Below are 27,094 nucleotides of genomic sequence, written 5' to 3' on the forward strand. Positions count from 1 at the left end.
CTGGCATTTTATACCTGTAATCCTAGCACTTGAATAGCTGAAGCAGAAGAGTGGTAAGTTTGTGGGCTAAAGAGTTAGACCACGTTTCATTTCCCTTCCCCCAAAAGTTCAATTCCAAGGTGCGAATTCACCGTGGGGGTCTACCTGAAAGGTGAACACAAAATTCCTTTCTTAAGGTTTGCTTGTCTCCTCTCCTGCTCTCTCCATTCCCAAGTAAGTTTCCAGAAATACCTTCGAATGTATCTTGTGTTGTCTTCTGGAGGATCCTGCACAATACAGGTCTCCAAATCCAGTAGTCAGGAAAGACTTCTCAGAAGATACACTTGGGCAGATGAGTGCCACTCGGGTGCCTTGAGAGTGGTGGAAATAAGAGTGTTTCAGGATTGTGGGCTAGCTCTTTGGCATCCTTTGGTGGAGACCACAGCTGGGTATAAGTGACTGCCAGCATCCGTCTTCTCTTTCCATTTTAGCAACTTTTACAATGAGCCCAAATTTCTCTTAGGCTATATCTTAGAGCTATAAAATTCATATTGTTTCATGATTAGCCTTTATAAAAGATTAAGGAAAATCAAGCTACATTTATTTCTCATTTATTGACAGATTCATTGTCTGTATCAGTGTGAATGATAAGTCAGCAAGAAGGGGAATGGGACAGCCAATATGCTCAGTGAGATAAATTACCCTTGATAGGCTTGATAGGGAAGACCCATACTGATACATCAATGCTGATGTGGTTGTATTGTCAAATTAATAGTTGAATGTTAAGGGTCATTACATTTAGCACTGTTTGCCATACCATTATATATAATAATGCTCAAGAATAATGTGTAATTAACTGTGGCTGACTGACAAGGCAAAATACGGAGTAACCAATCATATTGATTAAATACACATCACTGAGTACATGTGGGAAGCCAAGGGTGACTTGAGATGTTTCAGGACTTTCTGCCTAGACTGTGGTTTTGTAAGGCCATCAGCCATAGAGACTCTATTTATAGGTCTAAGCTGGTTGCAGCATCTTGGTATCCAGTCTACCTTGCTGTTTATCTTGATCTTTTACTTATATTCTCTGTAGGGGTGACAAAGAAGAGATCCCCAGCTCCTCTTTGTCTAGAATGGCTTTCTCTGTGTGTTTTCATGATTCATGAGATTTTCCTTCAGCCACCAGCAATTACTTTCCCTTAATCTCCTTTCTGTGGTTTGCTTTGAACATTAGCAGTTTATAACCCTCTCTCATCGTTCCCAAGTCCTCTATGGGTCTAAAGCTTCTCTTGTAGGTAATAAGGAATGATGAAAGCTTATTAATGACTTTCACCATGAGCAAGGGTGGACGAGACCAATCCAGACCTTTCCTTTCACGAACTGTTTTATGAAATTTACAATTGCCTGGAAGGACCATCTGCTCTGCCCAGGGTAGCTACTTAAATCTTCAGAATCATTCAGGTGCTATGTGGTCACAAGGAGGGCTGAGACAATGCTGTAATTCATTTGTGAGAGAAAAATCATTTTCTTATTAGTATGCGATCCTTCTGTGAGGCTATATCCAATAGTCTCACATACTGGCCCCTTTGATTAGGGGTGTGTGTGTTTGTGTGTTTCCTATGAAGTAAGGAAGAATTATTTAACTTATCCCTCATGAAAGAGAAGGCAAGTCCTCAGAGCTTTGAGAGACGCTGTACCTCCCTCCCCCCTCCTCTCTCTCACCCTCTCTCTCTCTCTCTCTCTCTCTCTCTCTCTCTCTCTCTCTCCATCTCTGAACTAGGTTTATTTACAATATAAAATGCCTTGTAGAATTATTGTTCCTCTCTCCTTCCATAAACTTTCTCCTATGCATTCCTTATCTTTTCCTCTGCAAATGCTACCTATGAAGTCTACCCTTTCCTCAATGATAAATCAACTGTCCATGTCCTCCTCAATTCAGGGTCCTACTCAGGCATTATCTACTGATCGGAGTTGTAATAAAATATAAAAGCAGCTTTCTCATGCTGGTCTCAAGTCCAATGAATTGGGATGCATGCCTGCCACACACACACATCACTTTATATACTGGTGTGGAACTGTAAGGATGGAGAATAGCCTCCCTTGTAAATTAGGTCATTTTTAGCTTTGTACTACTCGGGTTGATTTTTGTCTTTGTTCTCTCTGGTGGTTTAATGGTTTGGGTTTCCATGTCTAGCCTGTCATAGCTGAACCATAGAGTACCAGCAGAGTCTACAGATGGGTCAGTTACCTGAAGAGCTGGGTTACTATGAAAACAAAGCACACCTGAGGCTGCTAATTAGCAGGTCTAGGTCCCAGAGTTCAGCACCTTTCCCTCATTCTGAGAGCCTTCCTCCTGCTGGCAAGTTAGTCACCTTGGGTGTCCTTTTATTTAAGATGGTGGCTTTCCTTTTATATGCCTTGCCAAGACTGTCAAGAACTCATAATCAGACAGCAGGAAACTACTTTCTTCACAGAATTGCCCTGCTGGTTCTCTTCCTCTCGCTTCCTTTCTTTTCTTAACAAAGTCATGCATGTTCTATCGCAAGTTCTTCTAGTTTCATATATTGCTAAAGCCAGATGATTAGGAAGCAAATACCCAAGGACTCTTCATGATGAAGACCCCTGTGTTGACCAAGGTTTCTGTCCCGCCTTGTCCTGCAGTTGTTCAGTCCCAAAGAAATGCATAGAGGCCTACATTAATTATAAACTGCTTGACCTAGAAGTTCAGGCTTCTTATTAGTTAATTCTTACGTCTTCCATTAAGCCATTATGTTAGCCATGTGGCTTGGTACCTTTTTCAGTGAGGTAGTCACATGTTGCTTGCTCTATGTCTGGCTTCCTTTCTGTCTGGATGATGACTGTAGACTGAAACTTTTCTCTTCCCAGAATTCTCATTGCCCTGCCTCTACTTCCTGCCTGGCTACTAGCGAATCAGCGTTTATTTAAAATACAAGTGACAGGGAACAGACCAATGTCCCACAGCACCCCTGCATCTCACATCTCAACTGCCTCTGTGTAAGTTTCTAAAACAACATAGAGAAATCTTCCTGACTTCTATTTCTGTCTTTAGCTAGAGGCATAGCTTTTAAGAAATATTTTAATATAAGGTCCCTATAAGTAGATCAAGCTGGACTTGAACTCGTGATTCTCCTACCCAAACTTCCCAAGTGCTTGATTATAGTCAGGTACCATCTTACCTAATGAGAAGTTTTGGTTTTAGGGTGTTCTCTGGGTCTGGATGAGATGGCTTGCTTCTATAATCACAGCCCCTGAGGACATGAGATAGGATAATTGTAAGTTTGAGTTCCAGACTAGCTTGGACTACAGAAGAGAGGGCTGGGGGAAGAGCACTCTGTATCTTTGCTCTATGGAAAGGAGCCTTGCATGAACCTTGAATAGTGTTGCAGATATTTGCAAAGTCACCTACATGGGCTGGGATATGCTCTGTAAACTAAGTATTGCTTTGATTGCTTTGGTATGTAACTCACAGAGGAATTTGTAAGTAACCCTAGGTAACCACTTTCAGAGAATGCATTGTAATTTGAAATGTAATCTAGTTCAGCCAAAAGATTTGAGAACACAATCATTCTAAGCAGACTACCACTCTCCTCTGGGTCTCTCTTGTAATGCACAAATCATTTACTTGGCAGGTTCTTCATAACCCCACAAATTGAGGTCCTGAGTCAGCATTCCACAAAATGTGAAAGTCCAAACTTCATCACAACCAAAGGCACTAAGACACACTAAGATTTATGTTTAACTAGAAATCTAACTAACAGCTATTCCACTGTGGGGTATATAACTAAAGAAAACCGATTTCACATGGTAAAAAGACATCTGCATTCATATGTCTAGTGCAGCACTACCTACAGTTGCCAAGATATGGAACAACCTAGGTGTCCATCAAAGAATGGATGATAAAGAAAATACATTATATGCTGCTATGGTTTAGATCCTAAGTGTGTCCCCCTGCCAAAGATGTGTGTTGAAGTGTGGTACTCAGATTATGGTGATATTGGGAGGCAGTCAGTGGGGCCAGGTTAAAGGAAGGATGTCATTGAGGACATGCTCTTAAAGATGATAGCAGGAGCTCAGCTCTTTCCTCTCTTTATCTTTCCTTTCTTTGCTTCCTGATCAATGTGTAGTAAGTCTTCATCTCCCAACCCCAATGCCCCATATGCTTCTGCTGTACTGTACTACCCTCCTACAGACTTAAAGGCCAAATGGCCATGGGCTGAATCCATGAGCCAAAATAACCATTTCCTACTTTTAAGCTTATTTCCTGAGGTATTTTACCAGAACATCATCAAAGATGCTTGATGCTAAGTGAATTCTAGAACAAAATTTTGCTTATTTTCAATTTATAAATAATAATATTCCAGGTGTTCTTTTTGTTTACAGTTAGTGTACTCAGAATGTTCTTTTTCCTTGATGCAACCATACTGTAAATAGAATTTAGATCTCCTGTTTATCATATAAGCTCAGGTCACCTGAAATATACTCAAAGTTCTTGGTACTGTTGTAGTAGGGAACGGGGCTCCTTGTTTGTCCTGGCCACCCTGCTAGCTTACACCCAAATAATCACACAGAAATTGTATTAATTAAATTGCTGCCTGGCCCATTATCTCTAGCCTCTTATTGCCTAACTCTCACATCTGATTAACCCATTTCTATTAAATCCGTGTATTACCACATGACTGTGGCTTATTGGCAAGATTCTAACCTATGTCCATCTCAGGCCAGAGATTCACAGCATCTACCACTCTGCCCTTCTTCCCAGAATTCTGTTCTGTCTTCCCCGCCTACCTGAGATCCGCCCTATCAACTGGGAAAGGCAGTTTCTTTAATATCCAATGAAAGCAACACAAATACAGAAGGACCTCCTACACCATATTATAATAAATATCCACAGAAAGCTAACACTAGGGCAATACTTCTAGTTAAACAAAATGTAACCATGAAATTAATTTTTCATCCAGCAGATGGTCCTTAGATGGAACTATTAAACTTTGAAAGATTTTATTGTTGATTCAGTGGGCCATGCTCTCCTGCTGTCGTCTATCTACTCTGACTCCTACAGTCTTTCCTCCTCCTCTTCTCACATGGGCTCACAGAGACAGAAAGGGCAAACACAGAGGCATTGGTCTGCAATAGGTCCTCTGCATATATGTAACATATATTAGCTTGGTGTTTTGTGAGACTCCTAACAATGGAAGCAGGTGTTTCTCTGGCTCTTTTTGCCTGCTCTTGAGACTCGTTTCCTAATATTGAGTTGCCTTGTCCAGCCTTGAGAGAAGGGGTTTGCTATGTCTTATTGTGTCTTATTTTGTCTTGTTTGGCTGTCATCTCTTGGAGGACTGCTCTTTCTGAAGAGGAAATGGAGGGGGATTAGATCTTGGAGAAAGGGGGAAGTGGGGGGAGCTGGGAGGGGGCAGTGGGGGAAACTATGGTTGGGATGTATTGTATGAGGAAAGAATCTATTTTCAATAAATTTTCTTCTTTTTTATAGTTTTAATTGAGCTATACATTTTTCTCCACTCATTTCCAATTTTAAAAAGAAAGATTTTGTTTTTTTTAACACATCAGGAACTTCATTAAAAATCCCTTCACCAAAGAATAGTGAAATAATATAGGATGGATTATAAAAAATGAAGTGGTATTTAATGGAGCTCTTGAAATCTTTACTAAGGTATTTTGAAGGAAGAATTTATTTTCATTGGTTGTAGTTTCTACATGAAAGCAGTTTGATTTTAATTAGCATCTAGGGCTCTGCTAGGGTATTGACTTTGTATCCTTTGCTGGACAGTTGGCATTTCCAAACACATGTTACTCACAGCTCCTGTTCAAGAGCTTCCCTATCTGAAAGTTACCACTGGTGTCTTATATTCATGATTCCACCTCATTTTCTGATTCTCTCTGTTAGTCAATATTCTGTCATTGTGACAAAAACACCTGAGGTTGTCAACTCAGTGAGAGAAAATATTGCTGTTAACTTGCAGTTCTGGCAGCTGCAGTACATGGTCAGTAGGCCCATGGCTTTCGGGTCCAAGTCAAAGGTCCAAGTCTCACCATGGTGAGAGCAGATGACCAAGGAGACCTGCTCATCTCAAGGGGGCTAGGAAATGAAAAAAAAAGGAAGAAGAAAGTCCAGGGTCTTGTGTTTGAATGAAAATGTTTCCCATAGGCTCACATATTTGAATGCTTGGTTCCTGGTTGGTGACAGTTTGGGGAGGTTGTGGAACTTTTAGAAAGTGGAATCTTGTTAGAGGAAGTACATCACTGGGGAGCAGCTTTATTAGTATATAGCCTTGCCCTGGTTTCAGTTTGCCCTCCGTTTCATGTGTGAGGATAAATATGTGACCTCTCAGCTTCCTGCTCCAACAGCTGTGCCCATCTTCTGTCATGTCCCCCACCATTACAGACTCTCCCTCTGGAACTATAAGTCAAAATGAGTCACTTTCCGTCATGGTGCTTTATCAAAGCAACAAAACAATAACACAAAATAATACACATCCTAATATCTACTTCCAGGGCACAACCCATCACATAACTTTCTTATTAGCCCAACCTCCTGAAAGTTACACCATGTTCTACTAGTGACCCATGGTAGAGACCAAACATGGGGCTTCAATGCATGGGTCTCGGAACACACTTGAGTCCCAATGCACAGGAGCCCATGTTCAGACTTCTGGTGAAAACTTCTGGAATTATTCTCAGCCCTCATCCCTGGGTCTCTAGTTACCAGTGGAAAATTAAGACTATCCTTACTGTTTCAGCAAAGCAATTTAGTTCCTTGCCTCTTCCATTCTGATCTGCGCTGATACATTCTTTTTTCACAGAAAGTATTATTAATATTTTCTAAGCAAAAGGATTATCTAACAAATCCTCCATGCTTAAGGAGAGAGAAGCTGAGAAATTAGTTTTTTTTTTCACAATGCCTCAAACAGAAAAATTAAAGTCTTAGCAAAATAAGTCTTTTACATTTCCACCCACATCACTTTTTATTGTTTAAAAATTATTTTTAAAATACCATAAGCATGGATTGTAAGGGGTAAATTTGGAAATGCTGATGGCAAAAAGATCCTGGAAGGTATTGGAAGACCTATTAGCTGATACTCATTTTTACTCAAATGAGGTAATTAACATAATTAATAGATCATGAGGATGGAGAAATACAAGGGAGGCCAGGAGACCACCTGGGTGGCTATTGTAGTAACAGGTTAAGAAGAAGTATAGAAAAGAAGAGAAGGAGTGGAGCCAAGCAATGTGTAGCAGACAGCATGGAGAGAACTGGTGTGTGACATGGGAGGGTAAAGAAAAATACTGGGAATGGAGGCCATTTTCAGTTTGTAGTAACTACATGGATGTAGGTGCAATTTATCTTAACAAAAAATTAAATGTGTAAGCCTGTATCTGGGGGTAGGACATATTCCTTTGTTCCTAATTATCTAGTGATGCAGCCAATCAGAGAGCTTGTTGACTTAATCTAGTCACTATAGAAAGTATTGCTAGGACACCCAGAATCTAACCATAACAGTTGTAGATGGATCTCTCTTGTTAGATGTGAACAGCCACAACTGGGTGATGAATGTGTGCTATTTAACAGTGTGGCTTATTTATTGGTCATTGCTATCCATCCATTTCTCTTGAAGGTGCCATTAAAGCTTTCACTTTTTGACCTTTTCATCTGCTTTTGTTGGCATTTACTTTTATCATCCACAAAATAGAAAAAATAAGAATAATGCCATTCACTCAAAATCACTAACAGGCCACTGTTCTGAAAGCTATGACTCCATGAACTCAGATATGTTCTCTGGCTGTAAACCAGAGATTATCTGTGATGGTCTTAAAATATTTTTTATCATAATTAGGGAGAAAAGGCATCTGAATTGGAGGCCAGACAACTACCTTCAAGACTCAGGCTGACATTCACTAGAAAGCCCTTCCAGCTGGTCACAACTTTCTCCTCTGGGTCTCACTGGCTTCTGAAAACACTGCTAGGTTAGCACAGTGACTGATGTTGTCGCTAACAAAGACAAGGAAAGCACTACAGAAACTGATGGGATATTACATCAACCTTTTATTACAGACCAAACAGCTTTGATATACTCCTTCTCATAAAGTTCACTCTGCCTGTAGCTGCTGTGATAAAAATCTTAGGGGAAAACAATCATCTTTTTGTCTTACAGTGCATAGTGTGGGATTGGGACTCCAATGGCAAGCATGACTTTATCGGAGAATTCACCTCCACCTTCAAGGAGATGAGAGGAGCCATGGAAGGGAAACAGGTAGGCGGTTATCCCAGACACTCTCTAGAATGCACCTTTAGCTAAAAATGGAAATGCTAGCCAGATGGTGATGGCACACACCTTTATCCCCGAACTTGGGAGGCAAAGATAGGCTGGTCTCTGTGAGTTCGAGGCCAGCCTGGTCTACAAAAGCTAGTTCTGTAGGCTCCAAAGTTACAGAGAAACCCTGTCTCAAAAAAACAACCAAAAAAATGGAAATTCTAAAGGCAAATCTTCCATGATTGAGTCTGATGGAAATGGAGGATTGTGGGATATGATTCTAGAACAATCCTAATGAAAACCATTCTGTGACCTTGTCAAGACATCACCCTGAAATAGAAGTCTCTCTATTTCAATTCATTGAGTGGTTCAATGAATAAATGCCTAATTTCCTTTAGCTATGCAATCTTCGAAAAGTAGCATTACTTTCCCAAGGGCCACAATTAAAGTCAACACTAAATGATAAGCCATCACTCCCTGGATAATAAGGAACACAGCTTAGAGAAACTGCTGCTGCAGTGAACGTACAGAGTCAGGCCCTCTCGAGCTAATAAGTCAATGCCAGCTTACCAACACCACCTGCTGCAGCTCCAAAGTGTCTCATAAAGCTGCATCCTGCTCTCCTCTATAAACAGAAATAGTCAAATCAATAAGGAGGGGAAACATTTCATCCTTCGGTTCCCAAGAGGCCATTGAAAGTAGAATTCTAACATTCATCATGACTGAAGACCACCAAGCCTACACGCTTCCAGATAAACAGAGATAAATCTATAACTCCCACTGAGGCCACGAAATGCAAGGCGCTGCACTTTTCTCTATCCCGGAGATACCAGGAGAATTTGGTTCCACCTCAAGGCTCTGCACCTCTGCTGACACATTTATATGGCAGGGGCAATTCTTTTCTTTGGTGATTTTAAATCGTCTGTGCCGGGCTATAGGTGGGCAGTGACCAGCCATGCCAACATTGTCTCTTCTCTCCTGAAGCTAACAGACCGATAGGAGCCAAAGTAGAGTCTAAATATGAACCAAATAAACAAAAACCTAAAAAAAAAATTTACAATTTGTGAAGGGTGTTATTTAGAAAAGAAAGACAGGACTGAGAAGCTGGCTCCTGCAGTAAAGGTACTTGCTACCAAGCCTATGAGCTTGATCCCCGAGGATCCAAAAAGTGGAAGGAGAGAACCAACTCCTGTAAGTCATCCTCTGACATCTACATATGTGCATGGATCGTTCCCATGTGCATATATATACATACACAGAAACACACACACATGCCTATCAATATATATATAGATCTATGTGATTATTTTAAAAATTAGAAAAAAAAACAGTTTAGTTACAAAATGAGTTACAAGGTAAAAGGTAACATTTAGTTTCAGGGCCGGGCAGTGGTGGCGCACGCCTTTAATCCCAGCACTCGGGAGGCAGAGGCAGGTGGATCTCTGTGAGTTCGAGACCAGCCTGGTCTACAAGAGCTAGTTCCAGGACAGGCTCCAAAACCACAGAGAAACCCTGTCTCGAAAAACCAAAAAAAAAAAAATTTAGTTTCAGATCCTTTAAAGATAAGAAGCCCATCTGGCAATGAGTAAGGGAAAAGAGAGAAGAATGATTTGAGGTACTGAGGTGGGAAAGAGCTTGGTGTGCTTGAGAACATGGAAAGTGACCAGTATAACAGGTATAGAGAGGATGAGGTGACCTTACATGGAAAGTGGTCAAGATAGCGGGGGCCAGGATGAGCTGGCTCTAAGCGCATCACCTGAATGCTAAAAGGACATATTCAAACTGTGATCTGTAGTACAGTGGCCACCAATCACGTGACTATGTTATTGGATCCACTTGTCAGTAATATTAGCACCCCCTCCAAGTGCTTAGTAGCCTCATGCAACTGGTGGCTGTTATATTGGATGGTGAGGACATGGGGTATCTCCATCAATTCAGAAAGTTTCATTGAGTGATGCTGGAAAAGGTCAAATTAGTTTGAATTTGCTAAAGTATTGTATTTGCAGTCATGGGGCAATAGCTCAGCCTAACCCTAAGTTGGTAGAATGATTGCTGTATAAGCATCAAGGCCTGAGTTTGATCACCAGAGCCCATGTTAGAAAGTCAGGCATGGTGGCATGCTCTGCACTAGGGAGGTGAAGACAGGAAGGTAGCTGAGGCTTATCAGCTGGCCAGCCTAGCCTGGCCAATAAATGATCATATCTCAAAAGAAAAGGTGGATAACTCCTGAAGATCAACACCTGAGATGGGTCTCTGGCCTGTACATATGTGTGCACCCATACACATACACACACACACACACACACACACACACACACACACGGGGGGGGCTGTCTAGTGTGTAAGCATTTACAGAAAAGAGGAAGTACTTTGTTAGGCACCCACTACCATAGTAGGGCAAGATACAAGATGTGATAATGACCTGGACTGCATGACACTGGACAGAGACGAAAGTAATAAGATTTAAGAACTATAAGATTTGTTGAGAGATGGGGAATGGGAGGGAAGGAAAGGACGATGCAATGATCCTGAGAAGGGAAGTTTTGTGGAAGAGGCCCAGTTGGTTACGAAAGTCAGAGAATCAGGTTTTAGAGGAACTACCATAGAGGATTGTTATCTGAAAAGGTGTTTTAGGTTCCATCAAAGAGAAATGGTTAAAACTGAATGAAGGTGTTGAGTAAATAGGGAGAGCTGACAGACAGGAGAGCGGAAGCCTTGAACCTGAGAACCCAGTGTCAACAACAGAGGGAAAAAGAGGAGCCCCATTGTTCAGCCTCCCTTTCCTTGCCTGGGTCAGCATGCTGACAGAACAGGGTAGTTTCTTAACTAATCTTCATTAATTCTTGAGTATCTCATAAGCATCTTTAGTTTGAGGAGATCAAGGGAAAGTTTTGCAGCACCAAATAAGAGGGCAACCCCAGGACCCTGCTGGAGAGGGTCATTAGAGTGATAATACGGATGTGTGAGTCTCGGAGTCACCAGGGAAGTGGTTCAGAGTCACGCCCGCGGCCTCCTGGGTGGTAAGGCACTACTGTTATCTGCTGTTAATTGCCCACTAACTTCCTACCTGAAAACAGTCATTATTACTTCACGTTTTCTTGGTTGGCAATTTTGTCTGGTTCACCCAGGGATATGGGATTCCCCTCTGTATGCTGTGAACAGCATTGGTTAATAAAGAAACTGTCTTAGGCCTGTGATAGGGTAGAGTAGAGCTAGGTGGGAAAAACTAAGCTGAATGCTGGGAGAAAGGAGGTGGAATCAGGGAGAAGCCATGTAGCCCCACCAGAGACAAACACCAGAACTTTACCTGGTAAGCCACAGCCATGCGGCAAAACACAGGTTAATAGAAATGTGTTAAATAAAGCTAGAGCTAATGGGCCAAGCAGTGATTTAATTAATACAGTTTCTATGTGGTTATTTTGGAGCTGAACAGCCAGGAACAAACAAGCTCCCTCTTCCTACTACAACCTAGGATAGTGCCTCCTATGATGCCATGAAACTTGCATGCTTTTGTGTATAAGCAGCAGAGATGGCTGGTGAAGCTCTCCATGTGATGTCTGGTTTTTGTTGTTATGTTGGTGGTGGTGGTCACAGCAGTGGTGGCACTAGAGGCAGAGGTGGTGGTGGAGGTTTTATCCTGCAATGTATAAATTTTTTTACAAAGTGGCAGAACAAAACTTGCAAGCAATAAAAGGCAGTTTCAGAACAATGGTGTTTTTCTAGCATCTATTCTCACAACATTTTTAGTGTCCCATTGGCCAAAACAAGTCATATAACCAGTGCATGGGCACTGAGGTCACTAGGAGGCCAATGAAGTGTCAGTGTAGCCTGCTATGTCTTCCTTCAAAGCTCCTTCTTTTTGATTGTCAAGAATAAACTTTTGTATCCCAAGTGGATGGACTCAGGGTCCATCTCCTTCAGGACCATGAACAGAAACGTCCAGGGAATGTTGAGTGCTTGACTCTCAATTACTTCTGCCTCATGAAATCTTCTGTAGTCTGGAAGAGCTGAAAATTGTTCTAGACAGTTACCAGTTAATTCCTCAGTTCTCGGTCCTTCCCAAAGCTTTGATTCTGTCCTTCATGAAGTGTCCTCCGGGGTCAGAGCCTAGGGAAAGGCTCAGAACTGAGGGACCATGAACTCAGCTGAAAAGAAGAGAAATCCAAGGTACAGAAGTGTCAAACAACCCAGGATAGGACACATAGCTGGAAAATGAAGGCATGGATATGCACCAGGTGCCTTGGTCTCTGTCAATTGCTCTCCCTTGCCATTTTCGCCAATGCCAGAGTTACCACCTCGAGGCCACGTTCCAGCTATCCAGTTCCCCCACATGCTTGTCCCCAGAAGCTTGACCTCATTCAAAGACTTGACTTCTTTACATGTAAGGAACTCACTTACATGTGACCCTTTATGCTGTAGGTACAGTGGGAATGCATCAACCCCAAGTACAAGGCCAAGAAGAAGAATTACAAGAACTCAGGCATGGTGATTCTGAATCAGTGTAAGGTATGTATGTGTAATTCCATCCCTGCCAGGAGCACAATGCTAGAGTAGTCTTGGGGAAGAAGTTCAAGTCGTATGATCAAATGGGAAGAAGTTTTACAAGAGAATGACCTTCTCTAAGACAAAATTCATAAAATCAATGTAGCACCAGACAAAGGAAATGAAATAAGATTATGAATGGCCTAGAAGCTGTGACAGCCCAGTACTACCTTCCCCTTCCCAGAGACAGTCCTGGCCCAAAAGAACAGCAAAGTGGAGGTAATAGCTCAGGCCCTTCTGTGCACAGGGCAGTGCTCAAGAAAGATACTCAAATGGTGTGGGGAAGAGTGACTAAGTATGAGGCATTCCTTGTTCTAAAATAGTAAGGAGTGTTGAAAACATGGTTTAGGTCTCAGCCCAAAGGTAGTTGTCAATTAAAGCAATAGATAAGCCCAAATAAAGGGGAGCAGAGGGTAGGAATCTGCAGAAGTCCTGGGCCCATCCGTATGGACATTGAAGAACCCTCCACAGATATCTTTTTATTCCCTTCTTTACCTGGAAGATGTCTTAGTTAGGGTTTCTATTGCTATGAAGAGACACCATGAGCACAGCAACTCTTACAAAGAAAAACATGTAATTGGGGGTCTGGCTTACACTTCAGAGGTTTAGTCCATTATCTTCATGGTGGCAGGGAGAACATGGTAGCATGCAGGCAGACATGGTGCTAGAGATGAAGCTGAGAGTTCTACATCTTGATCTGCAGACAACAGGAAGTGAACTATGTTCTACATTGGGCAGAGTTTGAGCATAAGTCCTCAAAATCTGCCTCCACAGTAACATACTCCTTGTTGTCATGCAACAAGGTCACACCTCCTAACGGTGTCACTCCCTGTAGGCTAAGCATTCAGAACATGAGTCTACCGGGGTGGGGGGGGGGCGTACCTATTCACACCACCACAGCAGCCCATACCTTCAGTCTGAAGGGAAAGAGATCATGCTGTTACTAACCCAGGCCTCTCCCACGTAGATTCACAAGATGCATTCCTTCTTGGACTACATCATGGGTGGCTGCCAAATCCAGTTTACAGTAAGTTGTTTTTATGTTTGTTCTTATTTGGGGAATAACGGGTGGGAATGGTGTTGGGTTTGAGGACATGCAGAGACACGAGTTTTTCAAACTCTTAAGCATGTTTTTTTCCATTTTTTTATTTTATTGAGAAAAGGAAAAAAAAGTTTCAGCCTCCTCCCAGCCTCCCACTTCCCTCCCCCTCCCTCCCACCCTTTCCCCCTCCCCCACTCCTCTCCCCCTCCCTCTCCAGTCCAAAGAGCAGTCAGGGTTCCCTGCCCTGTGGAAAGTCCAAGGTCCTCCCCCCTCCGTCCATGTCTAGGAAGGTGAACATCCAAACTGGCTAGGCTCCCACAGAGCCAGAACATGAAGTAGGGTCACAACCCAGTGCCATTGTCCTTGGCTTCTCATCAGCCCTCATTGCTTGCCATGTTCAGAGAGTCCGGTTTTATCCCATGCGTTTTCAGCTGGCCTTGGTGAGCTCCCAATAGATCAGCCCCACTGTCTCAGTGGGTGGGTGCGCCCCTCGTGGTCCTGACTTCCTTGCTCATCTTCTCCCTCCTTCTGCTCCTCATTGGGACCTTGGGAGCTCAGTCCAGTGCTCCATTGTGGGTCTCTGTCTCTATCTCCATCCATCATCAGATGAAGGTTCTATGGTGATATGCAAGATATTCGTCAGTATTGCTATAGGATAGGGTCATTTCAGGTTCCATATCCTCAGCTGCCCAAGGAACTAACTGGGGCCATCACCTTGGGCTCCTGGGAGCCACTCTAGGTTCTAGAGTATGGCATGGGACCCTGTTTTGAAAGTGATATCGTATTCCTGCTCCTTCTGGTGAGTATGATCCCTGCTCCTCAACCTCAGATGGGTTGAAAAACCCCCCTTGTGCTTTCATTTTCTAAAGCAACTACATGAGCTATGAGATGCTAGGCAGGCTGTAGATTGTCAGAGCCCATGGATAGGCAGAAGGATGAAAAGGAAGAGAGCCATGCTGCTCTATTCGACTGAGCTAAGACAGATGCCTTAGTTGTGTTCATGTAACTGGAACATGGGCATCATTGTCAAACCCACTGAGCAGTAGCAAGGGAAACCTATCCAAATGCTTTCTCAGGCAATGAAAAGGGAATCTCAAAGACCAGAGGACCAAGTTAAATCAGGTTGAGAGAGAACGGGTATCTAGTCTCAGCAGGTGAATTGAGGATCATCTTCTATTTGTAATCCATGGTCTTGTGGGATTTAGACACTACTATGTGTGCTTGGCTTAGATGGTTGATTCTCTTTTAATCACAAATGAAGGAGACTGTGATATGACTCAGTGGGTAAAGGAATTTGAGTTTGCTCTCCAGGACTTCACTCGGTGGAAAGAGCAAACCAACTCACACATGTGGGCCCCATCTTCTACATGATTGCCATGAAACACATGCACACACAAAAACTATATCCACCCAGCACTTGGGAGGCAGAGGCAGGCCAATCTCTGTGAGTTTGAGACCAGCCTGGTCTACAAGAGCTAGTTCCAGGACAGGCTCCAAAACCACAGAGAAACCCTGTCTCAAAAAACAAAAAAACAAACAAACAAAAAAACTGTATCCATCTGCCCTGGAACAACTTGTCTTCACTCACTCGGCATTCAAAAATATTCTAAGATATAGGCAGATGTAACTTTCAGGAAGAACATACTCATATAACAAAATATAGGTGTACTGAATGCACAGGAAAGCAATATGGATTATAACATTGAAGAGATGGAATTTGTACTTAGCTATCTTCTTACAGGACTGTATTTGTGAAGCTGAGATCTCTTTAGTTCTTGTGACCAAATCAACCACATGAGGAAAACATAAAAAATGAGTTGTTTAAATTTTGTAAGTGTTTGTGTACAACAAAATTGACAAAATCCATTTATTCCCAGGACCAGGGATAGTGGGTCATAGGATTAAAAAGAGGAATTGAGACAGATGACCATTTGACGGGCCAGTTCTCTTTAACAAAAGACTTAAATGGTAGTTTGAATGAAAATGTCCCCCATAGGCCCATAGGGAGTGGCATTATTTAAAGGATTAGGACACGTAGCCTTGTTAGAGTATGTGTCATCCTTCTAACACTGTCAGTAACAGGCTAAACTTCTGAACCTGTGAGCCAGCACCAATTAAATGTTTTCCTTTATAAGAGTTTTTGTGGTCATGGGGTCTCTTCACAGCAATAGAATACTGACTAAGATAAATTCTTTCTGTTATAATGTTGGAAAAATCACCCTATGTGCTGTCTAAACTCAGAATTGCCCATTTACTTTGGAATGCTTGTTGGAGCTGGTCACTGCTATAAAGTCTAAGGTTCTCCAGTGATGGAGCCACCTCCCCTCCTGCATGCACATGGGTATATAATGAAGGCAACAAGAACATGTCCTGTGGGCACACACCCCCAACACCACCTGTGTGATGGGCTTATTGTTGATCTATGTCTATCTACAGGGCAGTAGTGAAGCAAGAAAATTTGTCAAGGAGAGTTCCTGAAATAGTTTCCCAAGATATTAGGCAAAAGACTGATGTCAGAAAACTATTTATAGGTTTCCAAGGGAAAACTCTATTGATTTCAGTTTGTTTTAGATTCTGTAGATCCTAGGCTCTTGAACAATTCCTTATTCAACCTTCACAGGCTTGCTTTGCCCTTGGAGCTGTGCTGCAGAGCATCAGCTACCCCACAGGCTTCCTGGACCACATCCCGATTCATTTTATTAGTTCTTTGAGAATTTCATGCAATGGATTTTGATCATTTTTACCTAATTCCTCCCGAATTCAACCCATTTTCATTCCTATTGAACTTGTGTCCTCCTTTTCCACATCAAAGCCAATTTGTGTCACACAGTTATTCTGAATGTGTGACCGTCCACTCATCGAGGAACCAGTGTCTACACTCTTGGGGAGGCCTGTGACTGATTGACTTTGGAAGCTGCCTTTCATGCTCTATGTTCTTCAATTTTTTCACTTTATTGACCTTCCCCAGCTGGGTAGAGGCTACCTCAGTGTTTGTCATCAACATCACCCAAGTCCTAATTTCCCATCTTCTCTGGGGCCAATTGATAGACCTGTGGGAGATATGAGCAGAGATAGCAGTCCAGAGCAGAAAATGAGGAGAGGAGAATGTAAGGTAACACTGGGAAGGGGCTAGGCCATTAAGAGTTCCACCACCAAACCCTTCTGTGAGCCTCAGGTTAGACTCTCAAAGGAGAGTGAGAATTCTGCATGCTGGTCCAAGAAAATGCACCCATCACTCCAACAGCATTTGCTTCCAAAATGAAGCCAGCTTTCCTAGTATAAAATTCTTACTGCTTTCATAAGACAAACTGATGTAAATTTTAAGCTGTAGTGCAGTTAATTAAAAGTAGCATGTGGTTTAATTGGGCTTGATAATGCCTATGTTTCACCCAGTAACTTTCCTGCAACATGAAAAGGGGTGGCAGAGACCTGAGAAGTGAGGGGAGGAGGGCTTCCTGGTGTGGAGATGGCAGGGCAGACACAAGAGGGAGGAAAGTCATTATACCCCTGCATCACCCTGAGGCAAAGATGCTCATAGGCTCATGATGCAGCCATGGCTGCTGAGCAAGACCAGTAGCTTTAGTCCTGAGAAACTCAGGTCCTGGAGAGTGATATTCAAGGATCAGAAGTGACACAAAGTTCTAGGTGTTCTCCATTTCATCCTGCAGTGAAGGACTCTTCCTTCCCTCCCACCCCTTCTGAACCCCAAGCACCTGTACTAGCCAGATACCCCTGCTTTTAGCTGTTTCTTGGGTTTGCCCTTTGACGGGCACCAGTCGGAGAGCAAAAGGGAAAAGCAACACAGAAGACTCATTTCTCTAGATTTTCACTTCCCAGGCTGGAAACACAGAGACCTTTTTCATCCACAGAAGGTCACTGTTCCTAACACATGCCTTGTCCTTCATACTCTTTTTGCTGAGTTCTAGAAACTGTCCTTCCCACCCTTTATGATTGGTTTTACATACCCTTTCCCATACATTTGTGTGCCATCTCTTTATTAAACTCTGCCCAGTCACCTCTTCTGAGTGAGCTATTTTCTGGAGAGACTCTGAGCATCTGGCGTGACATGTCACAAATGGCTAAGAGCAGCCTTTATGACTTCCATGGGACTCTGGTAAAGCAGGTTTACCACTCCCAACATCAGACTGTTTGAAATACTATTACTTAACCCTAAACTTTCAAGAAAAAATAATCAGTTTTAGCTGAAAGAACAAAGAGCATGAATAAATATAACCCTAGGGATTTGGTTTGAAACCACCCCCATGAACTAAGCATTTATGTACGTGAATTCAAATGAAAATTGCTAGAAGCTTACTTTATGAAAATGAACAGCAGAGTATATTTAAGGGTGTGTTGAGAGATAGCTTTGGATCAGAAGTTGAGGTGATTTGAGTGTTGAGGTAATTTTGTGCATAATGAAATGTTCAAGTAGATAAGGAACAGGACAAGAAACAAGAGCCATGTGTTTTCGAGAAGTGAATCCAGAGGTGTTGACCACATACCACTTATCAAAAGTTACTGATGGTAGTGGAGAAGGGTGGAAAATGGAGCACAAAGCAGATGCAACAAATCTAATGGAAGGTGACAAGAGGGTGACCTAGTGTGGCAGCAAGAGAAAGGGCTATGTGGAAAGCAAGGTACTGAGTCTGGGTCTTGGATACAAAGAAGAAATTTTGGAAGCCAATGAGTTTAGGATGACTTGGACTTGGTGCCTGACTAGCAAAGCCAGGCAGTGTTATTCATGGACAAATGCAAGAGAGCTACAAACAAAAGGATGGATTTGCTTAAGGGGATGTTGGAAGTGTGTTTGAATGTCCCCATGGATAGCATCTACAAAAATGCAAGTCTCAGTTCCAAGAAACAGGCGTAAATGCATGCATCTCCATCTGGATGAGATAGACAAAGGGAATAAATAAAGACAAGGGACCCAATGACAGGAAGTCACAGAAGTCCTCAATGGACAAAAGAAGAGATAGCAAAGAAGCAGAAAGTCCAGAAACTCAAATGACCAGGGGATAGGGGAGTTATAAGATCATGGGAACAATTCCAAGTGTTAAAGAAAAGAGGGAAAGAGAACAAGCAAGGACTGAGGGATGTGGTGAGCAGGCATAGGTCATCTCTAGCAGAACACTTTCAGCAGAATAAGGTGAGAGATGTTAGCGTAAGTCACAAACAATGCCACAGCAGTTTGGAATTATAATTAATAGGGTAGTATTTATTTAAAGGGGAAAAAACTTACAGATCACCGTCAGCCCTCTGTACAACCACGAACGGAGTCTAGTCGCCAGCCGAGCAGGAAGTGAAGAGAGCGAGAGAAGGAAGTGGCCGCTTTTTTAAAGGGAGAGAGACCACGCCCCAATGGGCTGGTATCTCAGCGGCTATAGGCTGGAGGAGCGGAAGGACCTCCCGCAACAGAGAGACCCTGTGTTAGTGTGTAAACAGAAGATAAAGAAAGAGCATCATAGGTGTGAACTCAAGAACATCAACAACAAAGGGAGGATGGAAATTTGAGAGTCAGAGAGAAGCAGCGTTGGGCTAGGGTCAGGCAATAAGCAGAGAAGTGAAGCAAGGCAAAGATGCTCTGTGGGGCTGTGGTGTGGTTCAGAGACATGCATTTGCCTGAAGTGTCAAAGTCCTGGGTTCAATCCCTAGCATTGCAATACAAGAAAGACAAACGATGTTAAAGAAGCCTGAGTCGACAATTCATTTTTGGTCATTTTAGAACATTTGAGAACCTGATGCACAACCTATATTATGTCAGTAGATAATGTGCACACTTGATGTACACACGACCGTGAAAAATTGAGATCACCCTGAGGACAAGCTTTATATATGCCTCATGAGAATCCTGGAGACATAAACACCAAGATCAACTATGGTGTCTCAACCTTGGAGGAGGTGAATGGGGGGTGAAGCAGATAACAGAGGGAGGCATGTGGTTTGACACATGGCACTGCAGCTAAAAATAAAACAAGATATGAGAACTTCATAGACAAAATATAATTATAGACAGTGCAGAAGAGGCAGGTGCTGTGCAGTGCTTGGAAAGGAGATGGTGGGGGAATTAAAGGCTTCCTTTGAAAGCTGTGGCTTTTATAGATGCATAAAAATGTTCATTGTCACATAGATTTCCACAGATAGGAATTTTACAGCTTAAATGTTCAACAGTAAAATAACGCCTGTGTAAACTACAGTACTTAATCTAAGTGGACTCTGATGAAGCCATTTTAAATTATACTTTCAAGGACTAGGTAATCAGAGGAAGCCATGTCTATGATAGCACCAAGGGAAAAGAAAACCAGAAAGACTCTGTGACTACAGCTATACAATAGATCTTCATGAAGCATGTCTCTATGAGTGGTATATGTTTGCATATACATATACATACACATATATTATATTTGAGTGTGTCCCTAGGGAGCATGTTGACCCTCAAAGCAACAGAATTGGGAAGTGAGCTCTAGGATCTCTCTGGAGGTTTATAGGTCATAAGGGTTTTACCCTCTTGGTAAATTAGAGTAGAGTATAATTATAATTCAAATTATAAAAGAGAATGTGTCTATGTTCACTCTTACTCATGCCCCTCTCTCTTCCACAATGGGAAGAAGCAGTAAAATAGCCCTGGCCAGGTTCTAGCAGTGAGCCCTTGGGTACCCCAGCCCTTGCAATCATGGCCCAGTTCCATCTCTATCATCTGTAAACGACCCAAACGGATGGAAGAAACATTGAATAAAACTGGTAGAAAAAGAAGTAAAAATCACCTCCTAAGCTATAGAATCCTGAGCAGCCATTTTTATTGATCTTTTTGTAAAGCTACTTGTGTGATTTGTGGTTGTAAAAATTAAAGATGCTATTTTCCACCTCCTTCTGATTTTACAGTGTGTTTAGTAATATGGTATTATATATGAAGCTGAATGTGTGTTGAAGGGAGACCGCTAGTTAGTTCCTGGCTGCTTAGCCCTGAAATAATCACACAGAAACCATATTATTTAAATCACTGCTTGGCCCATTAGCTTTAGCTTCTTACTGGCTAACTCTTACATCTTAATTTAACCCATCTCCATGAATCTGTGCATCACCACCAGGTCTGCCAGCAAAGTTTCAACACATCTGACTCTGGCAGCAGCTCCATAGCTTTTCTTGCCTCCACCTCCTTTCTCCCAGCATTCAGCTTTGTTTTCCCCACCTAGCTCTGTTCCCCTACAGCTCTGCTATAGGCCCAAAGCAGTCCCTTTATTTATCAATGGTAATCATAGCATACAGAGGGAAATCCCACATCAAATGTGGATTCTCCCACTCTGACCATCAAATCGGAAGCCTGGATTATTTATTCAAGACTTTGTCAGAAAAATCTTTTTTTACTCTAGCACATTTAACATGGCTTATAGCTACTGAGTATCGTGGCTTAAGCTTCTAAATCTTTATTTTAGACCCCATATTAAATACTGGTAGACTCTGAGATACAAGACTAAGCCCTACCTGCTCACACATACCCTGGGTACAATAAGAAGAGAAGACAAATGTTTTACCATTTTCAAGAAAGAGCCAAGTGGGTTCAGGAAAATAAAATTTTTTTTCATGACTGCCTTGTGGAATTTTGTGGAAACAGAAAACAAGAGTTTAGCTTATCACAAATAATAAAAAAAAAAAGACCAAAGTCTGCATCTCCTATTACCTGGCTTATTGCATAAGTCTGAATTGTGTCTAATTTTTTATAGCTGCCTCAGAATGTGACCATATACATGTGGGGTCCAGGTAATAAAAGATTCAGCAAGTAACTAAATTCTGCAACCCAGCGGCTTGTGTCCAACAGATTCCACCAAATGACTAGTTAGTCCAGTGTTGTTGGGCAGGTATCTGAAGAGCAGGTTGCTTGGTGTAAAAAAACAAAAAATTGTCTGAAGATGCATTCAGTCTTCACATTTACCCCCTTCCCAGAAGCAACTCCACACACCAGAGACTCGGCAGCATCCAGGGAGCGCTTAGCTTTCTTCCTATGCCCCGTTTTCACAGTTGCTCCCCACATCTGCTTCAAAACGTGAGCAGCTTCCCGGGAGCCTGCTCTGGGCTGCCCGCTGTGAAGATTGGTGCACCAGCCAGAAGACCAGGTTTCCTTAAGTGCTCTCTATCAGAAAATGAAAACTCGCCAGCTCTGCTAGCTTGCTGGCACTCAGGAAACCGGGTGTCTGCAGCCACCTCCACAGACTGGCATTTTCAGTCATTTCCTGGCTTTTATTTCTCAACTTAATCCCATCTTTCACTGCCCCCCGCCCCTGTTGCTTTCTAAAATAAATCTAACCTTTCATTGCGTTCTCTTCCCACCATGGCTAACTTTAAAGAGCACGGAACTCCTGGTGGAAGGCCACCTCCTGAAGATGGATATTTTATCTCCAGCTTCTGGAGGAACACTTTAGAAATAATTGCTGGGCAGAGGAAAAAAAGAAGCTGCTATGTGCTTAAGACTGTCCATAGGCACATGATGAAAGATCTGTATGGCAACTGCAGGAAATACTAGCTGCTGCAGGTTTATTTCCTTCTTCACCAGCTAATGCTGTAAAGCCTGTCCCTGCCTCTCTGGTGGACATAGACAGATACAAGTACTAATCCTATGGGTGGCTTCAGGCCACTAAAACCAAGTAGCCCGATTCTAACCTTCTAACCCAGCCTTCATATTAGTCTATTGTCCAGCGGGTGTATTAGCTTCTTTTCACCCACAAATAAACCTGCCTCTTCTTTCTCCTAAGACATCCAGCTCCACATGAAATAGGTCACTAAATCCTATTGGGTTCCCATCCTGCATGTGTTTAGTGACAATCCCCTTCTCACCACCATCTCTGTTCCACCCTAGTTTATTAAAACTAATGAGGTTCTTCCAAGCCTGAGGATGCAGGAGTCCTAGAAATGACTTAACAGGGTTCTTTGGAGTTTACAATATAGGCATGTTTTTTGCTACACCCCAGTTTCAGCTCTAAGATATGTTAAAAATCATTTTTAAATGTATCTTTGCTAAAATTCTATGTCTTCCTATCTGATGTGGTACACACTTCTCTGTGTATCATGTCACCATCTAGATGAAACACCCAGGCTCAGACACCAGCCATTGGCAGCAGCATGACTAGAGCATCTTGCCTGCCTGGGGAGAACAGGAGAGGTACTTCTGTCTCCAGTTTCTGCTTTTCTGCACTGGTTTTTCTCCATCCATTCTACCTGATTTCATTTCCCAGTTTCACATCACACCACTGATACGTGTCTGCGGTCACATGATACCCTTGACATTGCAGGTTCTGAAGACCTGAGGTTGACTGGCAGCTTACATTGACAGACAGAAGGCACAGGCAGGATGCCTTCCATTGTGAGGGATACTGTCATGATAGTTTTGTAAACAGAAGTGAGATGGCTTAGCAGGCCTGAGACTCTGGTTCAATCTTCAGCATTATTTTAACAATCATAATAACAACAAAAGCTGTCAACGTTTTCCAATGACTTATTCTTCAGATAATGTATCATCACAGTAATAGCCATATGTCAAAATAATCTCTGGAAGAGGTGGCTGTTTGGTCTGGGGTTTTGATTTGACAAGGTCTTACTACATAACCCAGGCTAGCCTAGAACTGATAATCCCTCCTCCTCGGTCTTCTAAGCACTGCAATTACAGGTGGATGTCATCACACCAAGCTTGGGGTTTCCAAGAGTTTTTAACTGCTTTTCTCAGTAGGAAGGAAAGTGGTGACATCACACCTGACCACCATAGCCCTGGCTTACCTTTTAAACTCAGTTGCATCTGTGAGGAGCTGTTGCCTCCAAAATTTGTCTGAGAGAAAAAGGTTGCGAATGGTGGATCTCTAAGCTGAATTTAGCTAACCCAGGGACCTACCATAGTATGATAAATGTCATCTCTTGTTCCGTAGCCCAGGCTGGCCTTGTTTTATAACCCTCCTAAATCAGCTTGCCTCCCCAAGTGCTGGAGTCAACAGCGTGTACCATCACGCCCAGTCTCTGAGCCCCTCTTGCATGTTCCTCTTAGAGATATTTTTCTAGAATTGTCTGCATGCATTTTGACCATATTTTTCTGGCAAGAGCCTCATGAGCAGGTCCCAGGGTGCTTCCTGTCTCCTGCTCAGAAGTCATGGAGGTTTCAATTATCTCTGGCTTGCATCACAGTGCTGGATTCAAGGGAGTTTCTTTGTGAAGGTTGGTTCTCACTTTCAGGATGAAGCCCATCTCAAAAGATAGAGCATTTAAGGTCTCTTCCGGGCCACCTCCATCCACCCTCAGTAGACGGTCTTCCCATCCTTATCCATCTGCCATACACATTTTGATTGTCCTTCCCGTCCCTCCACAACTGCTTAATCACAGAGAACTAATTGATTCAAGACCACTTCCTCTGAATTTTCAGTTACATTCTGCCTCCTACCTGTCAGTCTCTCTACCTCTGATCATTTTTCAATGGGGACATTTATACCCCAGTACATACATTAGGATTTTTGAAAATATTATCATGTATTTATTGTACATAGTGATTGGCTTCATAAAGATATTTTCATTCATTCATAGTTTGTATTTTGACAAAATCACTGACCAGACTTTCTCTCTCTATTCTGCTAATAGTCATCTTCCTTTGCCAAGACAGTCTGACTTCAGTTCCTTTATCATCTGTGTGTGTGTCTGTGTGTGTGTGTGAATCTATGTATCTATCTAAAATCTAGTATCCACAGGCAAGAGAAAATGTATGGCTTTCTAAATCTGAGTTATTTTGCTTAGCACAATGAACAGGATCCCAGAGTCATCTAATTTTCTGCTGAAAATATAATTTTATTCTTCTTCATGACTGGAAAGGACTCCATTGTATATATGTATACATACACCACAATTTCTTTATCCTGGCCATCTACTGGTGGATGTTAAATAGAGACTTGCATGCTCTTTAGAGGTAGAAGAGTATAATAATGAAGCATTGTTTTTGGAGGCATATAGACACAGCTTTAAACACAACTCCACCCTAAAGTACCCATGTGATCTTCAACACCTTTGGGCATCATGATTATTAATAAAATAAGCAACAATCTCTACCTTATAGTTTCATGTAGGAGAATAATGCCAATAGATCAGACTGTACAGAGGGAAGTTTTAGCAGGAGTTATTCCTCCTTTTCCACGACTGTTCACGGTCAGAGCACCTTGGAGTAGTGACTCTCTTTCCATGGTCTTCCCTATCGCACACCTCCTTCTTTCATCTTATCAGTGGATATTCCTTGTCAAGCATGAACATGTTATTCTGAAAATAGACTTGAAACCTTGCTAAGTTAATTTTTAACAGTCCTGTAGAGAAGTAAGGAAGTAAAGAAAGAAAGCAAAGGAAGTTTTAAGTAACTCACAGTTGGCTTATTCTTTATTTTAATTGATTACAGGGCTACAACCTAAGACAAAGTAATATATTTTCCAACCAACATTACTCTTTAAGTGTAGCTTTTTATCCTTCCAGAATGCCCCATTTTTAAGCCCAGGGAGCATCTCAGTTACTAGTTGTAATAGAATTTTCTAATATAACACAGCCAAATAATTCTTGTCTTATAATCCCCAAGATCATATGAGAAAAAGAGAGCTTTCTTATTGTTATGGAGCCAGGAAGCACATTCTATTGTAGTATGAACAGAAAGAAAAGACAATATAACATAAGCATTCTACTCTCTCCCGTGACATCACTTTGTAACTTTCCCCACCCTAAGCTAAACTGTTTTTGAGAGGTCTTTGCTGGCTGGGTTATTTTGATGGTGGTACTGTTGGAAATCTGAGATGCTTCCTCTCACTTTAACACCCTGGGCTTTAAGTGTTCAATGTTAAGAAGTATTTGATAAAGAACCATCTGAAGACTCTATCAAAAAGTTGACCTCTTTTAAGGTTAGAAAGGTGGCTTGGTGGTTAAGAGAACTAGCTTTTCTTCCAGGGGACCTGGGTTCAAGTCCCAGTGCCTACATGGTGACTCACACCCGTCCGTAACTCCAGTTCCAAAAGATCCATAAACAATATGAAAGCAGTACTAGAAAGATCTCTCAACAAAGGAAAGCCCAGGACCAGGTAGTCACTGCTAAATTCTACCAACTCTTTGAAGAGGAGCCAATGCCAATGCTTCTCAAAGGGTTCTCTGAAATAGGAAGGCAAAGGTCATTACCAACTCATTCTAAAAAGCCAGTGTCATCCTGATGCCAAACTGGACAAGCCACATGCTGTAAAAATTCTCAAAAAAAAAATTTGAACTCAAAAATTGAACTCAAGAGCACATTAAGAAGAGTACACACCATGACCAAGTTGTTTTGAACCCAGGGGAGCAATATTGGTTTAACAAGCAGAAATCAGAAAGTATGATCAGCAAATGATTAGATTTGAAGATAAAAAAATCACATGATCAATGCCAAAAAAAAACTTGACAAACCCAAACTTTTTATTATAAAAGTACTGAGAAACAGGACTGAAAAGAATATAATTCAACATAATGAAGGCTATTATAAAACAACCCTATAACCAACATTATAGTAAATGGATAAAATTTAGACATTTGATTCTAGAGGTAAGGGTCCCCACTGTTCTTTAATACAGTCTTGAAACCTTAGTTAGTGCACTAAGACAAGAGAAGTCAATGAACGGGACACACAGAGGAAGGGAAGATGTCAAATTTTCCAATTTTAAATGACATGGTCCTGTACTTAGCATAGAGACCCTAGGTACTCCACCAGAAAATTCTTAGGCCTGATGAACACTTTCAGCAAAATAACAGTAGACAAAAATCAATGCACAGAAACCAGTGGTCTTTCTATACTTCACAACAAGAAAGTGAGGGTGGGGTGGATACCATTGACAGTAGGTTAAAAATAAATAAGACAACTAAGAAAAATCTAACAACAGAGGTGGGAAAGCTCTCTGAAAGAAATTGAAGAAGACAGTAAAACTTAGAAACCCCCCCTATCCTAATGGACTGTCAGAATTAAGGTTGCAAGTAGGACGAGGGCAGTGAGAGAGATCTATACATCCAATGCAATAAAAATCCCAATGACATTTTTCTTCACAGAAAAAGGGAAAAATACTAACCTTAATACAGAAACACAAAGCATCCCAAATTGCAACTATCCTTATCAGAAAGAATAGTATTGGAGCCGGGCGATGGTGGCGCACGCCTTTAATCCCAGCACTCGGGAAGCAGAGGCAGGCGGATCTCTGTGAGTTCGAGACCAGCCTGGTCTACAGAG

General features: G+C 42.0%; 1 protein-coding gene across 2 annotated transcripts in view; it reads left to right on the forward strand.

The window, feature by feature from the left end:
- Positions 1–27,094, forward strand: part of Cpne4 (copine 4) — a 481,784-nt gene that overhangs the window by 427,489 nt on the left and 27,201 nt on the right. For both annotated transcript variants that reach the window (XM_005368465.3, XM_026789948.1), the window contains exons 8-10: positions 8,172–8,270; positions 12,690–12,776; positions 13,780–13,839. In XM_005368465.3, coding sequence (XP_005368522.1) covers positions 8,172–8,270; positions 12,690–12,776; positions 13,780–13,839 — 246 coding nt within the window. The remainder of the gene's footprint in view (positions 1–8,171; positions 8,271–12,689; positions 12,777–13,779; positions 13,840–27,094) is intronic.

Source organism: Microtus ochrogaster, unplaced genomic scaffold, assembly GCF_000317375.1.
Source record: "Microtus ochrogaster isolate Prairie Vole_2 unplaced genomic scaffold, MicOch1.0 UNK33, whole genome shotgun sequence".
In the NCBI taxonomy this organism is placed as follows: domain Eukaryota; kingdom Metazoa; phylum Chordata; class Mammalia; order Rodentia; family Cricetidae; genus Microtus; species Microtus ochrogaster.